The 17,369-nt window shown below is 47.9% G+C and overlaps 1 protein-coding gene across 1 annotated transcript; it reads left to right on the top strand.

The window, feature by feature from the left end:
- The first annotated feature begins 229 nt into the window (after nucleotides 1–229).
- LOC137839272 (uncharacterized mitochondrial protein AtMg00810-like) lies at nucleotides 230–724 on the top strand. Its single transcript, XM_068648392.1, has one exon. It carries the CDS (start codon nucleotides 230–232, stop codon nucleotides 722–724), a length of 495 nt encoding a protein of 164 aa, XP_068504493.1.
- The last annotated feature ends 16,645 nt before the right edge of the window (nucleotides 725–17,369 follow it).

Below are 17,369 nucleotides of genomic sequence, written 5' to 3'. Positions count from 1 at the left end.
TCCAGTAGCAAAGATGACCACCATAAGGTTGCTTATTTCTCTAGCTTCTATCTATAATTGGGAATTGAAACAATTAGACATAAACAATGCCTTTTTACATGGAGATTTGAAAGAAAATGTATACATGGTTGCTCCTCCTGGATTGACTTCTATTCCACCAGGAAAATTTTGTAAACTAAAAAAGGCTTTATATGTCCTTAGGCAAGCCAACAGATAGTGGTTTTCCAATATGTCATCATTTTTGCTTTCTATAGGATATACTCAATCTATGAATGATCATTCCTTGTTCTTTAATTCTTATGAAGGATCTTTTACAACATTATTGGTGTATGTGGTTGATATAATATTGGCAGGAAATTATAAAGAAGAGATTGTTCGAATTAAACAAGCCTTAAATCAGACATTCAAGATTAAGGATTTTGGGGATTTAAGATATTTTCTTGGTCTAGAAGTAGCAAGAAGTAAGAAAGGAATAATGGTGAATCAAAGGAAATATGCATTGGAATTGTTAACAGATGCTAGTCTTTTAGCCTGCAAACCTGCACCCACTCCTATTGATAATCATGAAAAAATCTCTTCTACTAGAAGTGTTCCTTTCAGAGATATTCAAGCCTACAGAAGATTGATTGGAAGGCTTATGTATCTCACTAATACCCGACCTGACATAACATTTTTTGTGCAACAACTTTCTCAGTTTCTTGCTAAGCCTACAACTGCTCCCTAAACACAGTACAAGCGGTGCCTGGCAGATGGCCTTCTCCCGCTGGATCCGATAGAGGCTAGGAAGATAAAGAAGAATTCTAGCAAGTTCACATTGACTGATGGCGAGTTGTACAGGTTTGGGTTCACTCACCCACTCCTGGAGTGCGTGCACGGAGAAAAATGTACGAGAATTATGGCAGAGCTCCATGAAGGGATATGCGGAAGCCATGTCGGGGGTCGAGCTCTGGCCGCAACGACTCTCCGTGCAGGTTACTACTGGCCAACGATGAGAGAAGATTGCAAGAGGTATGCGCAGTGCTGCAAGCAATGCCAGCAGCACGCCGATTGTCACAAGGCGCCTCCCGAGGAGTTGAAGTCGATTTACAGCCCTTGGCCGTTTCATACTTGGGGAATCGACATCCTGGGACCTTTCCCGCTGGCGATCAGGCAGATGAAGTACTTGGTGGTGGCGATTGAGTATTTCACCAAGTGGATCGAAGCAGAACCGGTGGCCCAGATCACCGCACACAAGATCGAAGGTTTCGTGTGGAAAAATATTGTGTGCCGGTTTGGTGTGCCCAAGCGCCTGGTGTCGGACAATGGGACTCAGTTTGCAAGTCACCTGTTGAAGAAGCTTTGTGAAGGGGTGGGAATTCAACAAGTGTTTGCATCCGTCGAGCACCCTCAGACGAATGGCCAAGTAGAGTCAGCCAATCGGGTGTTGCTAAGAGGTTTGAAGAGAAGGCTAGAGAAAGCCAAAGGAAGTTGGGCTGAGGAGGTACCCCGTATAGTCTGGGCGTACCACACCACCGAGCAGTCAGGAACCCATGAGACCCCGTTCAGTTTGGTCTATGGGTGCGACGCAATGATTCCAGTGGAGATCCAGGAGAGCTCGCCGAGATTCCAGAACTTCGTGGAGGAAGACTCGAATGAGGAGAGAAGGTTGAACCTGGACTTACTGGATGAGATCAGGGAAGAGGCGAGATTGAAAGCTGAGGCGGTGAAGAGAAGGATTGAACGAAGATATAACTCAAAGGTGATGTCGAGACAGTTCAGAGAAGGCGACCTGGTGATGAGGAAAGCCCACCAGTACGAGATGGAGAATAAGCTGTCGCCTAAGTGGACGGGACCGTTCAGAATAACCGAGGCGCTCGGGAACGGCGCCTACCGCTTAGAGACATTGGAAGGAGGGGCGATTCCTCGCACCTGGAACGCCACGCACCTCAAGTTGTATTACAGTTGAGAACTTTGTAAGTAAAGACAAACACGAAGTTATATTACAATGACTCTGTTAAAACAGTTTGAAGGGGGCACTCTTTTTTCCCTAAGGAGGGTTTTTAACGAGGCCACCCAATAAAGAAGAATTTTCGATGTTTAAGGTGCTTTAGATTGCATGCTTGTTGTTTTCCGAAAGTTTTGAAGAAAGACCTTGTCACTTATATGTGATTTAAGGCAAGTTAAAGATATGTTGCATGCTTTCTAAAAGGTTTCTAAGTCCTCATCGTCTTTCGGCGATCGGAGGCACCAGTTAAAGTTAAAGTCATCATCGTCTTTCGGCGATCGGAGGCACCAGTTAAAGTTAAAGTCCTCATCGTCTTTCGGCGATCGGAGGCACCACTTAAAAGACCTCAACGCCCTCGCGCGTTCTGAGGCGAGATAAAGACCTCCTCGCCGTCGAGCGAGTGCAGGCAAGAAAGAGTGAAAAGTCCTCAGTGTTTCTGGGGGGGGGAGATGTAACCCCTGGGGCAATGTAGAGGCACCAGTGAAAAGTCCTCAGTGTTTCTGGGGGGGAGAAGATGTAACCCCTGGGGCAATGTAGAGGCACCAGCAAAAGTCCTCAGTGTTTCTGGGGAGAGAGGAGATGTAACCCCTGGGGCAATGTAGAGGCACGAGTTAAAGACCTTCTCGCCTATGAGCGAGTTCAGGCGAGTTAAAGACCTTCTCGCCGATGAGCGAGTTCAGGCAAGATAAAATCCTTCTCGTCTCGAACGAGTTCAGGTATGGTGTAAAGGGTGGAAGAAGTTTGGAGGGTGGCTAAGGTAGGTTCGAAGAGAACGCCTAGCCACCCGGTCTCTCGTTCTGAAGATCAGGGAGGTAGAGAAGGATCCAAAAGGCGCCTCTACCCCCAGATGAAGGAACAATGGCCAAGTTATGAAGCCAAGAAGAAGCTGATATCGCCAAGAGTCTTTGGCGACCAGGAGAAATTCAAGTAATGGCAAGAAAGTCAAAGACCCGTTTTGATGAAGCAGATCGGGTGAGCGGTGTCTTAAGCCATTAATTGAGGTGAAGTTCGTTATTTGAAGAGCGATTTTACGCTGAGATTCATTGCCTTGAGATTACAAGTTGTTAGAATGATTGTTATTCGAAAGTCAGTGGTTCAAAGCAGTTAAGTATACAATCGCACTTACGGAATTGCTAAGTTAATTTCTTGAAGAAAATTGTGCAAGAAGAGATAAAGCAGACAAAGGAGTTGCAAGAGGAAATACAAAGACCTGGTCATAAAGTGAACATTAGTTTAAGGTACATGTACAGAAAAATAGAAAGTTTATTACAAGCAGATTGGGTAAGGGAGAAAGCATAAAGGTAGTGGATGGAGGGAATCAATTAGTCTTCAGCAGGAACAACCTTCCCGTCCACCACCTCGTTGTTGAGAGACACCATGGTAAGATCTAGATCGGGGAACAGGCAGGCGAACTGTTCCCAGGCGGCCTCGAATCCAACAGCAAGAATCTGGGCAGAGCTCAAGTCAAGTTCTTCGATCTGTTTCTTCAGCCCCTCGTTCTGCTGCTTCAGCTCTTCAGCTTGTTTCTTAAGTTCTTCGACGGTTTCCCGAGCTTGAAGAAGGTCTTCAGCAACCTTCTTGGATTCTGCCTGCACCTGGCCCAGTTCAGCGGCGATCTTCCCGTTTTCTTTGTTGGCTTCAGCGAGCTTGGCCATGGTGTCGTCTCTTTCTTTCTCCACCTTCCCCAAGAAGACCTCCCAATCGGCTGACCTTTTCTCGAGGTTCTTCACCTTGGCGGCGTCAGCTTTGATCAAGGCCTCCAGGTCAGCCACTTTGACGTGATAAGGCACCAGCTTGCTCTCCAGCTCAATCTTCTCTTGAGCCAAAAGTTGCACCTTATGGCGTAGATCGGTGGCCTCCTTGCGCGCCACCCGGAGCTCGGTGCTCATGGCATCTTCTACTCGGGAGTGTTCGATCTCGGCGAGTGTAAGATTGCAAGATAACCTCTCCGCCTCAATCCTTATGGTGCTATTCTCAGTTCGGAGTGCGAAGAGGTCATCTTGGAGCTTCCTGGTAGAACTCTCCACAGCTTTAGATATGATGGAGGGGAAGTCCTCCGCCATCATTTTCAGTTTTGCTGAGAAGGGCTCCCACACCCTTTTGACCTCAAGAGAGAGGTTTGCTGGTGGAGGCACCGGGGGGGCTTGTTGTTGGTTCTCGCCGCCACCTTCTTGAGTTGGTTGCTCAGTGAGTGCTTCTTGGCGTGGTGGCGACGTCGGGGATTCGGTGATGAGGATTGGAGAGTTGTGAGCACCCTCATCCCCGACTGGAGCAGCCCCTGCGGTTGAAGCATTTGAAGGAGGATCCCCTCCCGCTGATACATAAGGCGTGGAGGCGCTCGGGGGGTTCTCCAAGAAGTTGGCTTCGGCGGCCTCAACCACAGGAGGCGCAGACGCCAATGGAATCGCTTGGACTGGCGAGGCGGGAGCTGGTGGGGGAAGCAATGTTGGAGGCGGAGCTGGTGTGGATGGCGGTGTTGATGTTGGAAGTGGAGGTGGAGCTGATGGTGAAGAAGGCGCCACCCTCTTCCTCTTGGTGACGAGGCCATCTTCAGTCGCCTCGTCGTCTTCTTCTTCCTCCTCATGAACCACTTGAGGGGTTTTCCTCTTTGGTTTCCTGAGGATAAGTTTCTTGCGCTGGTTGGCGGGCTGGGCCTCGGAGGAAGTTGGGCCTCTGGGTGGCGATCTGCCCTGTGCAGCGGCGATCTCCACCCCAGAGTTTGGCACGGTTTGGGAACCCGAAGCCAACCCGTGGGATCGGGCGAGCGCCCTCAGTTCAGTGAGTTTGCCCTGGCCCAACATACGATCTGCATAAAGCAAAGATGCATGGGTTAGCTCGGAGAGAAAAATAAACGCATAAGTCAGTGTGCAGCAAAAGCAGATAAGAGATGCAGAAAATAAAACCAAAGTCTTGTGCACAACGCACAAGACGCCCAGAAACAGTTAACAGAGATAATGTCAAAGTAAAGACTTAAACGTTGAGGTGAGTTCTAACCTATGCGAACTTCGAGTTGATCTTCGAAGAACTCGTAGGAGATGAGTGTGGTAGTGAGGAAAGTAATGTTGGCGTCTGCCACACTCTTCCAGAAGAAGCATAGGTCCTTGTCCAAGGCACCCATGCTATCAGGACTCCTTGGCCTCCTGAAGCTGCCTTTGGACTCTTTGTTCCCCTTGTTTACCCAATACAAGGGGAAACCGTCGAGCAGTGAGGCGTCCTTGTCGTTCGGGCGCACTTGGACAAACTTGCCCTTCCAGTCTTTGTAGGATTGCTGGAAGATAGAGAGGATTGACCTCCCAGCAATCCCATTGAGGCTCACCCACAGGCGATCCCCGGGTGTTTGGCCTCGAAGAGGAAGAGAAAGACGTCCACTGACGCTGGCAGCCCCAAGTGGTCGCACATAATCTGGAAGGCCCGCACGAACGCCCAGCTGTTGGGATGGAGCTGGGCGGCGGCGATGTCGAGCTCAGTAAGTAGCTCTCTTTCAAAGCGAGTGAAGGGAAACCTAAGTTTCACCTTCTTGAACAGGGTGGTGTATATGAAGCAGAACAACCCGCCGGTGTTCCCTTTGTCGTCGACGCACACTGGCAAGTCGGGAGGGCAAGGTAGCACCATCATCTTTTCGTCGTGCTCCTTGTGGAACGATAGGTGAGGCTCGTCCCCTTTCTTCAAACGAAGAACTGCCCCAGCAGAGTTTACAGAAGATGTTTCCTTCAACAAAGTCGAGGTGGCCCATGGGTACAATTTTTTGAAATCTGGGGAGGGAACGGAGGCTCCTCCGGCGACAGGGGGAGTGGCCTGAGCCAGGTTAGAGAGGGAGGGTGCAGGCCTCTCAGCCTGGGAAGAGGAAGCACCAGGTGCTCGCGGTTGGTTGTGTGCTTGAGATGAAGGGTTTCGAGACGAGGGAGGAGGATTTAGGGTGATCTTTGAGCGAGCCATCTGCAAAGGAAGAAGAAAAGAAAAGGTGATCAGGGTTCGCAGAGGCTGACTCGATCGTGAAAGAGGGGTGAATAACGAACGAACGAAGGTTCGTTGTAACGAAGACGAAGCCCTAAGTTACGAGAAAGGAGAAACAGAGAAAACAGCCCACAGCGTATGCACCAGACAGTTAAAGGATGATGCGAATCGGTTAAAATGCAGGAAAAACCAGCAGAAGAAGTAAAGGAAGTACCTTTTTATGATCGAAAAAGTGATGAAGGAAGTTGGTGATTCAGGAGGTTGAAGAACGTTGAGAGCTTTTGCAAAAGAAAGTTGAAGCGTCTGAGAATACGAAGAAAGTGATGGAACAGTGGAACGAAATGGGTTTAAAGGTTTTTCGAATAAGTTTGGGAAGCGCAAACGGCAATTGAAGGTAACCGTTGATGAAGCCACGTGTCGAGCGATGGGAGGAGTGTTTGGTGGAGCGTCAGAAAAGCAGAAAGTACAACCGCTTGGAATTCTGCGCCAGTGCCACGTAGATCGGTATTGACGTGACTCCTTTAGTCTTTTCGCTGGACAAGTCTTTGCTTAAGACTGGGGGGCTTGTGTACCGCCCTGGTAGTCGGAAATGATGACGTGGCATCAAGCTATTGTATAGGCGTGTTGACGAGACGCCTTGCTGGCAGAAGGGAAGGAAGTCGGGGGGCTCGTGAAGTCGCCACTTATTAAGTTTGCGTGCTCCGATCACCAGCACACCAGAACCGGCGGTCACCGGGTTAAAGATGAAGTCGCCAGATGTAAACTTAGGAGACCAAGTGATTAGAGATCGCCGGAGCAAGCACATCGCCGAAGATGAAGGTGGTGCAGATTATGAAGGCGGCCGGCGAGACCACAGGGAAGGTGTATACGAAGGCACCCTAACTCGCCAATCCCAGTAGAGATCGCGCTCCAAGGCAACTATGCACTGAGTAGTATCATGCATGAGTAACTTAGCCAAAAGAGAGTCAGAAGCAGCGCCCAAGTCAAGGAGGCTCCAGATGATGGCACGTGTACGGCTGGATGCGAGCCACGTGTCCAGGTGCGTAACTGCCAGGAGAGAGAAAGTGCCCAGGTATATAAGGGTTTCCCAACGAACTTCTGAGGTACGCACGTTCAGATTGTCTTCTTTACGCTTGCGAGTTCTTGAGTATACTGAGAGAGAGAACTGGTTCACGGTTCCTTGAGAGTTCTTGAGTGTTACACTTAGTATTTGGTGGTTCGGTCACTGACTTGGGCGTTGGAGTGCGATCGGCCGCAGCGGCGCCGCTCTGTTCTTTTGCAGGTTCTTGAGGTGGATTGTGACGAAGGACGGAGGTTGACGCGGCGCACACGTCGATCCAAGTTTGACGAGGCAAGCTTCAACGTTCTGGTCAACAGGCAGGATCAAGTTGTTTATTTTATCTTGTTGGTCCATTTAGGTCCGTTTTGCATAATTCACAACTCGCGTGAGCTAAGTGCAGGGAAAGATGGGGTGGGACGAGTTAGCCTGTATAATCCACATAACTTTAAAATATAGAATTTTTCTTTTTGCACCTTCATATTTTCTTCATGTAGCCTCATATTTCACATTCCATATTTAATAACATCTTACTACGCATGTGTCGTGAAAATAATATTATGAGACCATTCCCCTAATGAATCCAAATAATAAAAATTCAAAGTTTTTATTTAGAAAATTATTTTTTTAAAAAAACATTTCTTATGCGGGCTGGCCGGCAAATCCGCAGGCCAACCCTTATACAGGACGAACTACAAAAATTAGTCTGCAGATTCTATGCGGAGCGAGCCAACCCGACCCACTTTTTACCGACCAAATACGAGTAATCGTGATATATACGTCTCCATAAATAAAAAGTAATCATTTATATATTTTTGGAAACTAACATCTTCTAACGCCACTAAAAGGATGATATATGTTTTAGGTTAAATAGGCTTTTTTATATATATTATTATGATTGTTTTTTCATTTCATCCAAATGTTCTTAGTTTACATTAAAAATAATTATTAAATAAAAAATAATTTTAAAGATAAAACTAATTAGTATATTAATTAAATTAGATACTATTGTAAAAACTAAACAAGTTATTGATAAAATTGATTAAAATTATAGATTAGATTCTAAATTAGTATTTAATTAGCTACAAAAACTTTAGTTTTTAAATTAAGTGGTAGTTAAATCTTTCCTACCTAATTAAATACTAATTTTAAAAAATTATTTAGATGTCAATAATTTGTTTAGTCTTTAAAATATTATTTAATTTATATAACAACTAATTATTTTTTATTTCTAAAATTAGTTTTGTTTCGGTATCGCTAATATAATTTTATCGCTTAGGAGGAGTCGAAGTCAATGATAATTTATATACTCCTTCTTCCTCTAACCTACTGAAACGTCTTTTAAGGACAAAATCGTGACTTGACTTCTAAAACGGACAATACCTCAGATATTATTTAATGATTTTTTTAGCAGTTTCTAATATTAACTTATTTCAAATATGTATTTATATATATAATATTTATTAAATATTGTTTTAAAAGAAAATAATTTCAAAATAGAGCGTTGATAATTCAAAATGAAGACAAGGAAATTAAGTATAAAAAATTAAAAATCAGATATTATTTATCATCAAAATGAGTATTTTTATCAACATTGAACAGGTTTGGACCATAAATGCATATATATGAGTTTAGTTTTATATTTAAGTACGAGTTGAAAGTTTTAGATTACATCAAAATAAATAAAATCCTTAATAATAAAGAAGATAATAATAAATTTATGACTTATAAATACAATGATGCATTTAATATAATAAATTATTTTTATATTTATTATCTTCAAATATTTTTCTTGACTCCTTAAAAAAATCCACAAGTAATATAATATGCCTTACATTTACATCCTATAATTTGAAATAGAAAAATAGCACAATGATGCTAATATTTTATTTTATTTATATATCCTAATATATAACACTTGATTTGTTAGACTTTTACTCTAAAATATAGTTTTTAGTTTTTTCTTATTACATCTTAAGTTTTCTTGTAGCTTTGGAGAGGAGAAAAACTGTGAACTATAAATAGAAAGTGAATTTATGTATTTTTTTTCTTTATTTCTTTAAAATGAATATTTTGCTTCCGTTGTTACATGATTTTAATTTGTGTTGCTAAATTATTTTGAGAAGACTACACTATACAACTTTCCTTATGCCCTAATTTATAATTATAGTTTGTTTCCCTTCAATTGATTATGTTACTCGTTGATTTTGATTAATTGAATTCCGAGGATGATCAAGATTATTTTTTTTACATAACCAACTTTAATTTTTAATTCTCTATTATATTATCTTAATATTTTTCTATTAGATAAACGGAAAATAATTTTATAAAAACATCAATTTTCAATATTAAAATTTAATTATTTAAAATATTGTACCGCCCTGGTGGTCGGGTATGATGACGTGGCACCCTGCTACAATATAGGCGTGTCGACAGGGCGCCAGGTTGGCAGTTAGGAAGGAGGTCGGGAGGCACGTGTAGTCGCCGATTGTCAAGTTGGCGTGTTCCGATCTCCAGTTTGCCAGAATAGGCGATCGCCAGGTTGAGGGTGAAGTCGCCAGATGCAGACTCGGGCGACCAAGCAGTCGGAGATCGCCAGAACAAGCACATCGCCGGAGATGAAGGAGAAGCAGATTATGAAGGCGGCCGGCGAGACCACAGGGAAGGTGTATGAAGGCCCTAACTCGCCAGTTTCAGTAGAGATCGCACTCCTAAGTTTGCTGTGCACTGGGCAGTACCATGCATACGTAACTTAGCCAAAATGAGAGTAGAAGCGGCGCCAAGTCAGGGAGCCTCCAGATGATGGCACGTGTACAGTTGGATACGAGCCACGTGTCCAAGTCTGTAACTGCCAGGAGAGAGAAAATCACCAGGTATATAAGAGCTCTTAACGAACTTTCTGAGGTACGCACGTTCAGTTCATACACTTTACGCTTGCGAGTGACAGAGCTGTTTGTGAGAGAGAGTTTGCACGGTTCTAGTTCTTAGTATTTGGTGATACCGTCACTGACTTGAGCGTCGGAGTGCGATCGGCCGCAGCGGCGCCGTGTCGTTTCTTTGCAGGTTCTTGAGGTAGATCCAGAGGAGGAACGAAGGCGATAAGCGGTGCGCACGTCGATCCTTTGACGAGGCATTCTCCAGCGCTCCGGTCAACAGGCAGGATCATCAGGCGCCCACCGTGGGGCAGTGTAAAACGTGCTCCCATCCACAGCGCGAGTTCGTGGAAGTTTTTGAGGTTTTCTGCGCGGTTGTGTGCTGGTGCAACCGTCGTGTGCAGTTTCTTTGAGTTTCGTTCGGTGAGTTCGTGTTTTGTACCGTTTGTTTAGCTTTCAATCGGCGGAGTGAGGTCTTTTGTTGCTTGCGCGCAATCTGTCTGGTGGAAGTTCGAGTTCCTTGGTGGTTTTCTGCGAAGGTTTGCGGTGTTCTTGGGTTCTTGCGCAGTTTCTTGAGTTTTCTCCGATTGATCGCTGTTTCGATCGTGTGGAAGTGTTGTTTGCTGTATTCTTGTGGTTCGCTGAAGTTAATGAGAAAGATGAGAAGCAATCGTTCCAGTCCCGTGGCTCCCGTCGCCGCTGAAGGCGACGCCGCCATGACCATGGCGCAGATGGCAGAAATGATGCGCTCGTTGCAGGCGACTGTGGAAGCCTCGCGCGTGGAGCAGGCGAGGATACATGAGGACCTGGTCGCCTCCCGCGCCAGGAATGAGGAGCTCAGCAAGGTAGCTGAGGAGCTGCGTCGAGCTCTCCAGGAGCAGCAGGGTCGTTCTTCTGCTGAAGAGGTGGCACCGTCGACGCCGCCTCGTGTTTTCCCAATGCCTTTTGTTCAGGCGATTACCGACACGCCAATTCCCACGAGCGTGGTTCCGGTTAAAGCTGTTTTTACCGGCGTGGAGGATCCAGAAGCTCATCTGACTACGTTCCATACGCAGATGATGCTGTCGGGAGGGTTGGACGCTGTCTACTGTAAGATGTTCGTGAGCACGCTCCAGGGAACGGCGATGGAGTGGTTCATGAGCCTACCTAATGGCCACATAACTAATTTTCAGCAATTCTCGAAAATCTTTGTCGAGCAGTACATTGTGAATAAGGCACCGCCCAGGGTGTCCTATGATCTGTTTGATATAAGGCAGTACCATGGGGAGTCCCTCAGAGACTACCTCAATCGCTTCGGAGCGCAGATGGTCAGATCGCCGGCCAAGGATGAAGAAATGCTGGTCTATGCTTTCAAGAAGGGCGTGCAGTCAGGGCCATTCTGCGAGGCCTTGATCAGGGCTCATCCAGCGACATTTGCTGAAGTCAGGCGACTAGCGGTGGCCCACATCGCCGACGAGAGTGAAGTCGCCGAGAAGAGAGGCAGCGTGGCTCCCGCCAGACCACGCGCCCAGACCAGGATCCAGCCGCAGAGAGTGCTGGAAACGGCCGCAGCGGCCAGAAAAGACCAAAGGACTCGCTATCCTTACGATAGGAGAAATAAGGGAAGAAGCCAAGCGCGCCAACCACCAGCACGCCAACCACCAGCACGCCAACAACCAGCACGCCGAGAGTACAATCGCCCGCCTAAGCACAAATTCGTCATGGGACTAGCGGACCTGATCGCTATCCCTAACATATCTGCTAGGTTGAAGGCGCCCGAGAAGGTGGGCGACAAGGTGCTGGGATCAAAGCCGGACGTTTGGTGCGAATTCCACCAGTGCTTTGGCCACAACCTGGACTCGTGTTTGTCTTTAGGATACCAACTCGACGATCTGGTTAAGAGCGGGTTCCTAAACGACTATCTGCTGGACAGAAGGACCGGAGGAGCGTCGAGTTCCCAGCCGGCAGGTGGAGAAGCCCAACAGCACGAGATGCCTATCCATGGGGAAATCCACACCATTGCAGGGGGTTTCTCAGGTGGTGGATGCACCGCATCGCAGAGGAAAAAGTATGCGCGATCGGTGATGTCAGTGGACATGTTTGAAGATCACTCGCCGGAAGTGGACATTACGTTCACCAAGCAGGATCTTCGGGACGTTGTGCCTCATGACAACGATCCCATTGTTATTTCGTGATCACGGCGGGAAGGAAGGTCCACAGAGTTCTGGTGGACCAAGGAAGCTCGGCAGACGTGATGTTCTGGCCGACTTTCACGCAGCTGGAATTGCCCCTTGACCAGCTAAGGCCCTATGGAGGGTGCTTGTATGGGTTCGCTGGCGACCAGGTGGAGGTCAGGGGGTACATTGAGCTGAGAACCACGTTTACCGGTGAGGCTGGGTCGAGGACGGAGAAAATCAAGTACCTCATCGTAAACGCCCCCTCAGCGTATAACATCCTGTTGGGAAGGCCCACTCTTAACAGGATAGGTGCCATTCCGTCGACACGGCACATGAAGGTGAAGTTGCCATCGATGGAAGGGGTGGTGATCACAATAAAGTCTGATCAGAAAGAAGCAAAAAGGTGCTATGAGAATAGCCTGAAAAATAAAAGATCAGTGAGCTATGTAACGACCACCCCCGCCTCCCGGTGTGAGGCCCAGACCGCCGGTAACAGAGGAGGCCGCCGGAAGGGATGTAGAGATGGTAGATGCTGAGCTGGGGGAGAGGTATGCTGGCCTGGAGGAAGAAGAGGCGCGGAATCGCCCTGAGGAAGCAAGGGAACAGGGAATCGCCAGGGCGGTGATCGCCAGAGAATCCAGGCCCAAACCTGTCGAGCAGTGGCTCGAAAAGGAGATCGGAGGGAAAATCTTCAAACTGGGAAGATCTCTGGAAGTCGATCTCAAGGACCAGATCGCCAAGGTGATTGAGCGGCATCTGGACGCGTTTGCATGGTCCGCCTCGGACATGCCCGGGATTGATCCCGACTTTCTGTGCCATCATCTGGCGATGGACAACATGGTGAGACCAGTGCGACAAAGGAGAAGGAAATTCAACGAAGAGAGGAGGCAGGCGATCAGGGACGAAACCCAGAAACTCCTCGCTGCAGGCCACATCAGGGAAGTCCAGTACCCTGAATGGTTGGCGAACGTCGTACTGGTGAAGAAGAGCAACGGGAAATGGCGCATGTGCGTCGATTTCACCGATCTGAATAAAGCTTGCCCGAAGGATTCGTATCCTTTACCAAGCATTGATGCCTTGGTTGACAGTGCTGCAGGGTGCAAGCTGCTGAGTTTCCTGGATGCCTTCTCGGGCTATAATCAGATGAAGATGCATCCCATGGATGAAGAGAAAACAGCCTTCATGACGGAGAGGTCGTGCTACTGCTATAAGGTGATGCCCTTTGGGCTGAAGAACGCGGGGGCCACGTACCAGAGGCTGATGGATCGAGTACTTGCACCAATGCTGGGAAGGAACGTGCAAGCTTACGTCGATGACATGGTCGTGACCTCGCAGGAGAAGAGCAAGCACGTTGCAGACTTGGAAGAATTGTTCACGACGATCGCCAAGTTCAAGTTGAAGCTTAACCCGGAGAAATGCATTTTCGGCGTGGAGGCTGGAAAATTTTTGGGTTTTCTCTTGACTGAAAGAGGAATAGAAGCTAACCCGGACAAGTGTGCCGCCATTTTGGCGATGAGAAGCCCGGCTACGGTGAAAGAAGTCCAGCAGCTGACAGGTCGGATGGCAGCCCTATCTCGCTTCGTATCCGCTAGCGGAGAAAAGGGGCATCCCTATTTCCAGTGTCTGCGGCGCAATAACAAGTTCGCTTGGACGAAAGAGTGCGAGGAAGCTTTCGTCAAGCTGAAGGAATATCTGGCGAGCCCGCCGGTTCTGTGCAAACCGCTGGCGGGAATCCCTCTCAGGTTGTACTTCGCTGTGACTGAGAGGGCGGTGAGTGCGGTGCTCGCCCAGGATCAAGATCAGGCTCAGAAGCCTATTTATTTTGTGAGCAAGGTGCTGCAGGGCCCAGAAACGAGATATCAGGCCCTGGAGAAGGCTGCGCTGGCTGTGGTGTTTTCGGCGAGGAGGTTGCGCCACTACTGCCACAGCTTCACAATACTGGTGATGACTGACCTGCCCATCCAGAAGGTCTTGAAGAAACCTGACGTTGCGGGAAGAATGGTGAAGTGGGCAGTGGAGTTGTCAGAATTTGACATTAAATATGAGCCCCGAGGCCCGATCAAGGGGCAAATCTTTGCAGATTTTGTAGTCGAGCTCTCATCAGTGGATGGATCGTCGAACCAGCAGGGTAGCGGTGCTGGAGTCATATTGGAAGGACCCAACGGCGTGCTGATCGAACAATCGTTGAGATTCGCCTTCAAAGCCAGCAACAATCAAGCAGAGTAGGAGGCGCTGATCGCCGGGATTCTGCTGGCCAAGGAGATGGGAGCTAGGGTGCTAATGGCTAAGAGTGACTCGCTGCTAGTCACAGGGCAAGTAACAGGCGAGTTCCAGGCTAAAGATCCACAAATGGCGGCTTACTTGGCGTATGTGCAGGAATTGAAGAGTTCCTTTGCCTCTTTTGAAGTGGTACATGTGCCCCGAGAACAGAATGCCCGAGCTGACTTGCTTGCTAAGCTCGCCAGTTCAGGCAAGGGGGGTAGGCAGAGGACGGTGACCCAAGAAACTCTGAAGACGCCGAGGGCATTTGTAGCAGATCACCTGGTCCTTCAGATAAGCAAGTCGACGGAGAGAGCAGCGAGAAGCCATAAGTCTTTGACGCAGGAAACTCTGAGATCGCCGAGAATTAGAGCATGTCGAGGGGAGAAGGTGGACGTGATGCAGGTCTGCGCCACCCATGAGCCAGACACTTGGATAACACAGTACAAGCGGTGCTTGGCAGATGGTCTCCTCCCGCTGGATCCAACGGAAGCTAGGAAGGTAAAGAAAAATTCCACCAAGTATACATTGATTGATGGCGATCTGTACAGGTTTGGGTTCACTCACCCACTCCTGGAGTGTATACACGGCGAGAAGTGCACGAGAATTATGGCAGAGCTCCACGAAGGAATATGTGGAAGTCACGTCGGGGGTCGAGCTCTGGCCGCGAGGACTCTCCGTGCAGGCTACTATTGGCCATCCATGAGAGAAGATTGCAAGAAGTATGCCCAGTGCTGCAAACAATGCCAGCAGCACGCCGATTGGCACAAGGCACCTCCCGAGGAGTTGAAGTCGATCTATAGCCCTTGGCCGTTTCATACTTGGGGAATCGACATCCTGGGACCTTTTCCACTGGCGATCAGGCAGATGAAGTACTTGGTGGTGGCAATTGAGTATTTCACTAAGTGGATTGAAGCAGAACCAGTGGCTCAGATCACCGCGCACAAGATCGAAGGGTTTGTGTGGAAGAACATTGTGTGCCGGTTTGGAGTGCCTAAGCGCCTGGTATCAGATAATGGGATGCAGTTTGCAAGCCACCTGTTGAAAAAGCTCTGCGAAGGGGTTGGAATTCAACAAGTGTTTGCATCCGTCGAGCACCCTCAGACGAATGGCCAGGTGGAGTCAGCTAATCGGGTGTTGTTGAGAGGTTTGAAGAGAAGGCTTGAGAAAGCCAAGGGAAGTTGGGCTGAGGAAGTGCCCCGAATAGTCTGGGCGTACCACACCACCGAGCAGTCAGGAACCCATGAGACCCCGTTTAGCTTGGTCTATGGGTGCGATGCCATGATTCCAGTCGAGATCCAGGAGAGCTCGCTGAGATTCCAGAACTTTGTAGAGGAAGACTCGAATGAAGAGAGAAGGCTGAACCTGGATCTGCTGGATGAAGTCAGGGAGGAGGCAAGGCTGAAGGCTGAGGCGGTGAAGAGAAGGGTCGAGCGAAGGTACAACTCAAAGGTGATGCCAAGGCAGTTTAGAGAAGGCGATCTGGTGATGAGGAAGGCCCACCAGTACGAGATGGAGAATAAACTATCACCCAAGTGGACTGGACCGTTCAGAATAACCGAGGCGCTCGGGAACGGAGCCTACCGCTTAGAGACGCTGGAAGGAGGGGCGATCCCTCGTACCTGGAACGCCACACACCTGAAGTTGTACTATAGTTGAGAGCTTTGTAAGTAAAGACAAACACAAATGTTATATTACAATGTCTCTGTTAAAACAGTTTCAAGGGGGCACTCTTTTTTCCCTAAGGAGGGTTTTTAATGAGGCCACCCAATAAAAGAAGAGTTTTCGAAGTATAAGGTGTTTTCAGATTGCATGTGTGCTATTTTCGAAAGTTTTGAAGAAAGACCTTGTCATTCGTACATGATTTAAGGCAAGAAAAGATATATCGCGTGCTTTCTAAAAAGTTTTAAGTCCTCATCGTTTTTCGGCGATTAGAGGCACCAGTTAAGTTTTTAAGTCCTCATCGTCTTTCGGCGATCGGAGGCACCAGATGAAAGACCTCAACGCCCTCGCGCGTTTTGAGGCAAGTTAAAGACCTCCTCGCCGTTGAGCGAGCGCATGCGAGAAAGAGAAAAGTCCTCCGTGTTTCTGGGAGCGAGAAGATGTAACTCCTGGGGCAATGTCGAGGCAAGTTAAAAGACCTCCTCGCCGTTGAGCGAGCGTAGGCGAGAAAGAGAAAGGCCCTCAGTGCATCCAGGGGGGAGGAGATGTACGCCCTGGGCAAGTTGAGGCACCATACAAAGTCCTTATCGCCGTTGTGCGAGCTAAGGCCCATTAAAGACCTTCTCGCCGTCGAGCGAGTGCAGGCGAGAGAAAGAAGAGGCCCTCAGTGCATCCAGGGGGGAGGAGATGTACACCCTGGGCAAGTTGAGGCACCAGACAAAGTCCTTCTCGCCGTCGAGCGAGTTAAGGCCATTTAAAGTCCTTCTCGCCGATGAGCGAGTTCAGGCGAGTAAAAGCCCTTCTCGCCGATGAGCGAGTTCAGGCGAGTTAAAAGACCTTCTCGCTTGCGTGCGAGCATAGGCAAGATAAAATCCTTCTCGTCTCGAACGAGTTCAGGTATGGCGAAGAGGGCGGAAGAAGCTTGAAAGGTGGCTAAGGTAGGTTCGAAGAGAACGCCTAGCCAGCCGTTCTTTTGCTTTGAAGTTCAGGAGGGCAAAGGAAGATTCCAAAGGGCGCTTCTGCCCCAGATAAAGAAACGATTGCCAAAGCATGAGGCTAGAAAAAGCTGATGTCACCAAGGGGTCTTGGCGGTCGGGAAAGGTTCAAACGACGGCGAGAAGTTTGTGAGACTTGTTTGATAAAGCAGGTTGAGTGGGACGTTATTCGAGCCAATGATTAAGTTACAGTTCGCTGCTTGAAGGGTATTCCTGTAACGAGGTTAGTTGCCTTAAGAGTACAAGTTGTCTAAGGTGATTTTTTGCTTAAGTTTGAGTTGGCTCGAGGCGGTTACGTCAAAGGTCGCGTTCGCAAAATCACTAAGTTAAATCCGGCAAAGTTAAACATACCAAGAAGGCTAAAGCGTTTAAAAGAAGTCAAGTGAGAGAATATCCAAGTTCAGCAATTGAAATAAGTATCTGTTCAAA

Source organism: Phaseolus vulgaris, chromosome 3 (genome assembly GCF_000499845.2).
Source record: "Phaseolus vulgaris cultivar G19833 chromosome 3, P. vulgaris v2.0, whole genome shotgun sequence".
NCBI classification, from domain to species: domain Eukaryota; kingdom Viridiplantae; phylum Streptophyta; class Magnoliopsida; order Fabales; family Fabaceae; genus Phaseolus; species Phaseolus vulgaris.
The sequence above is the reverse complement of the archived record's forward strand: the minus strand, read 5'-3'. Positions and strand labels throughout refer to the sequence as shown.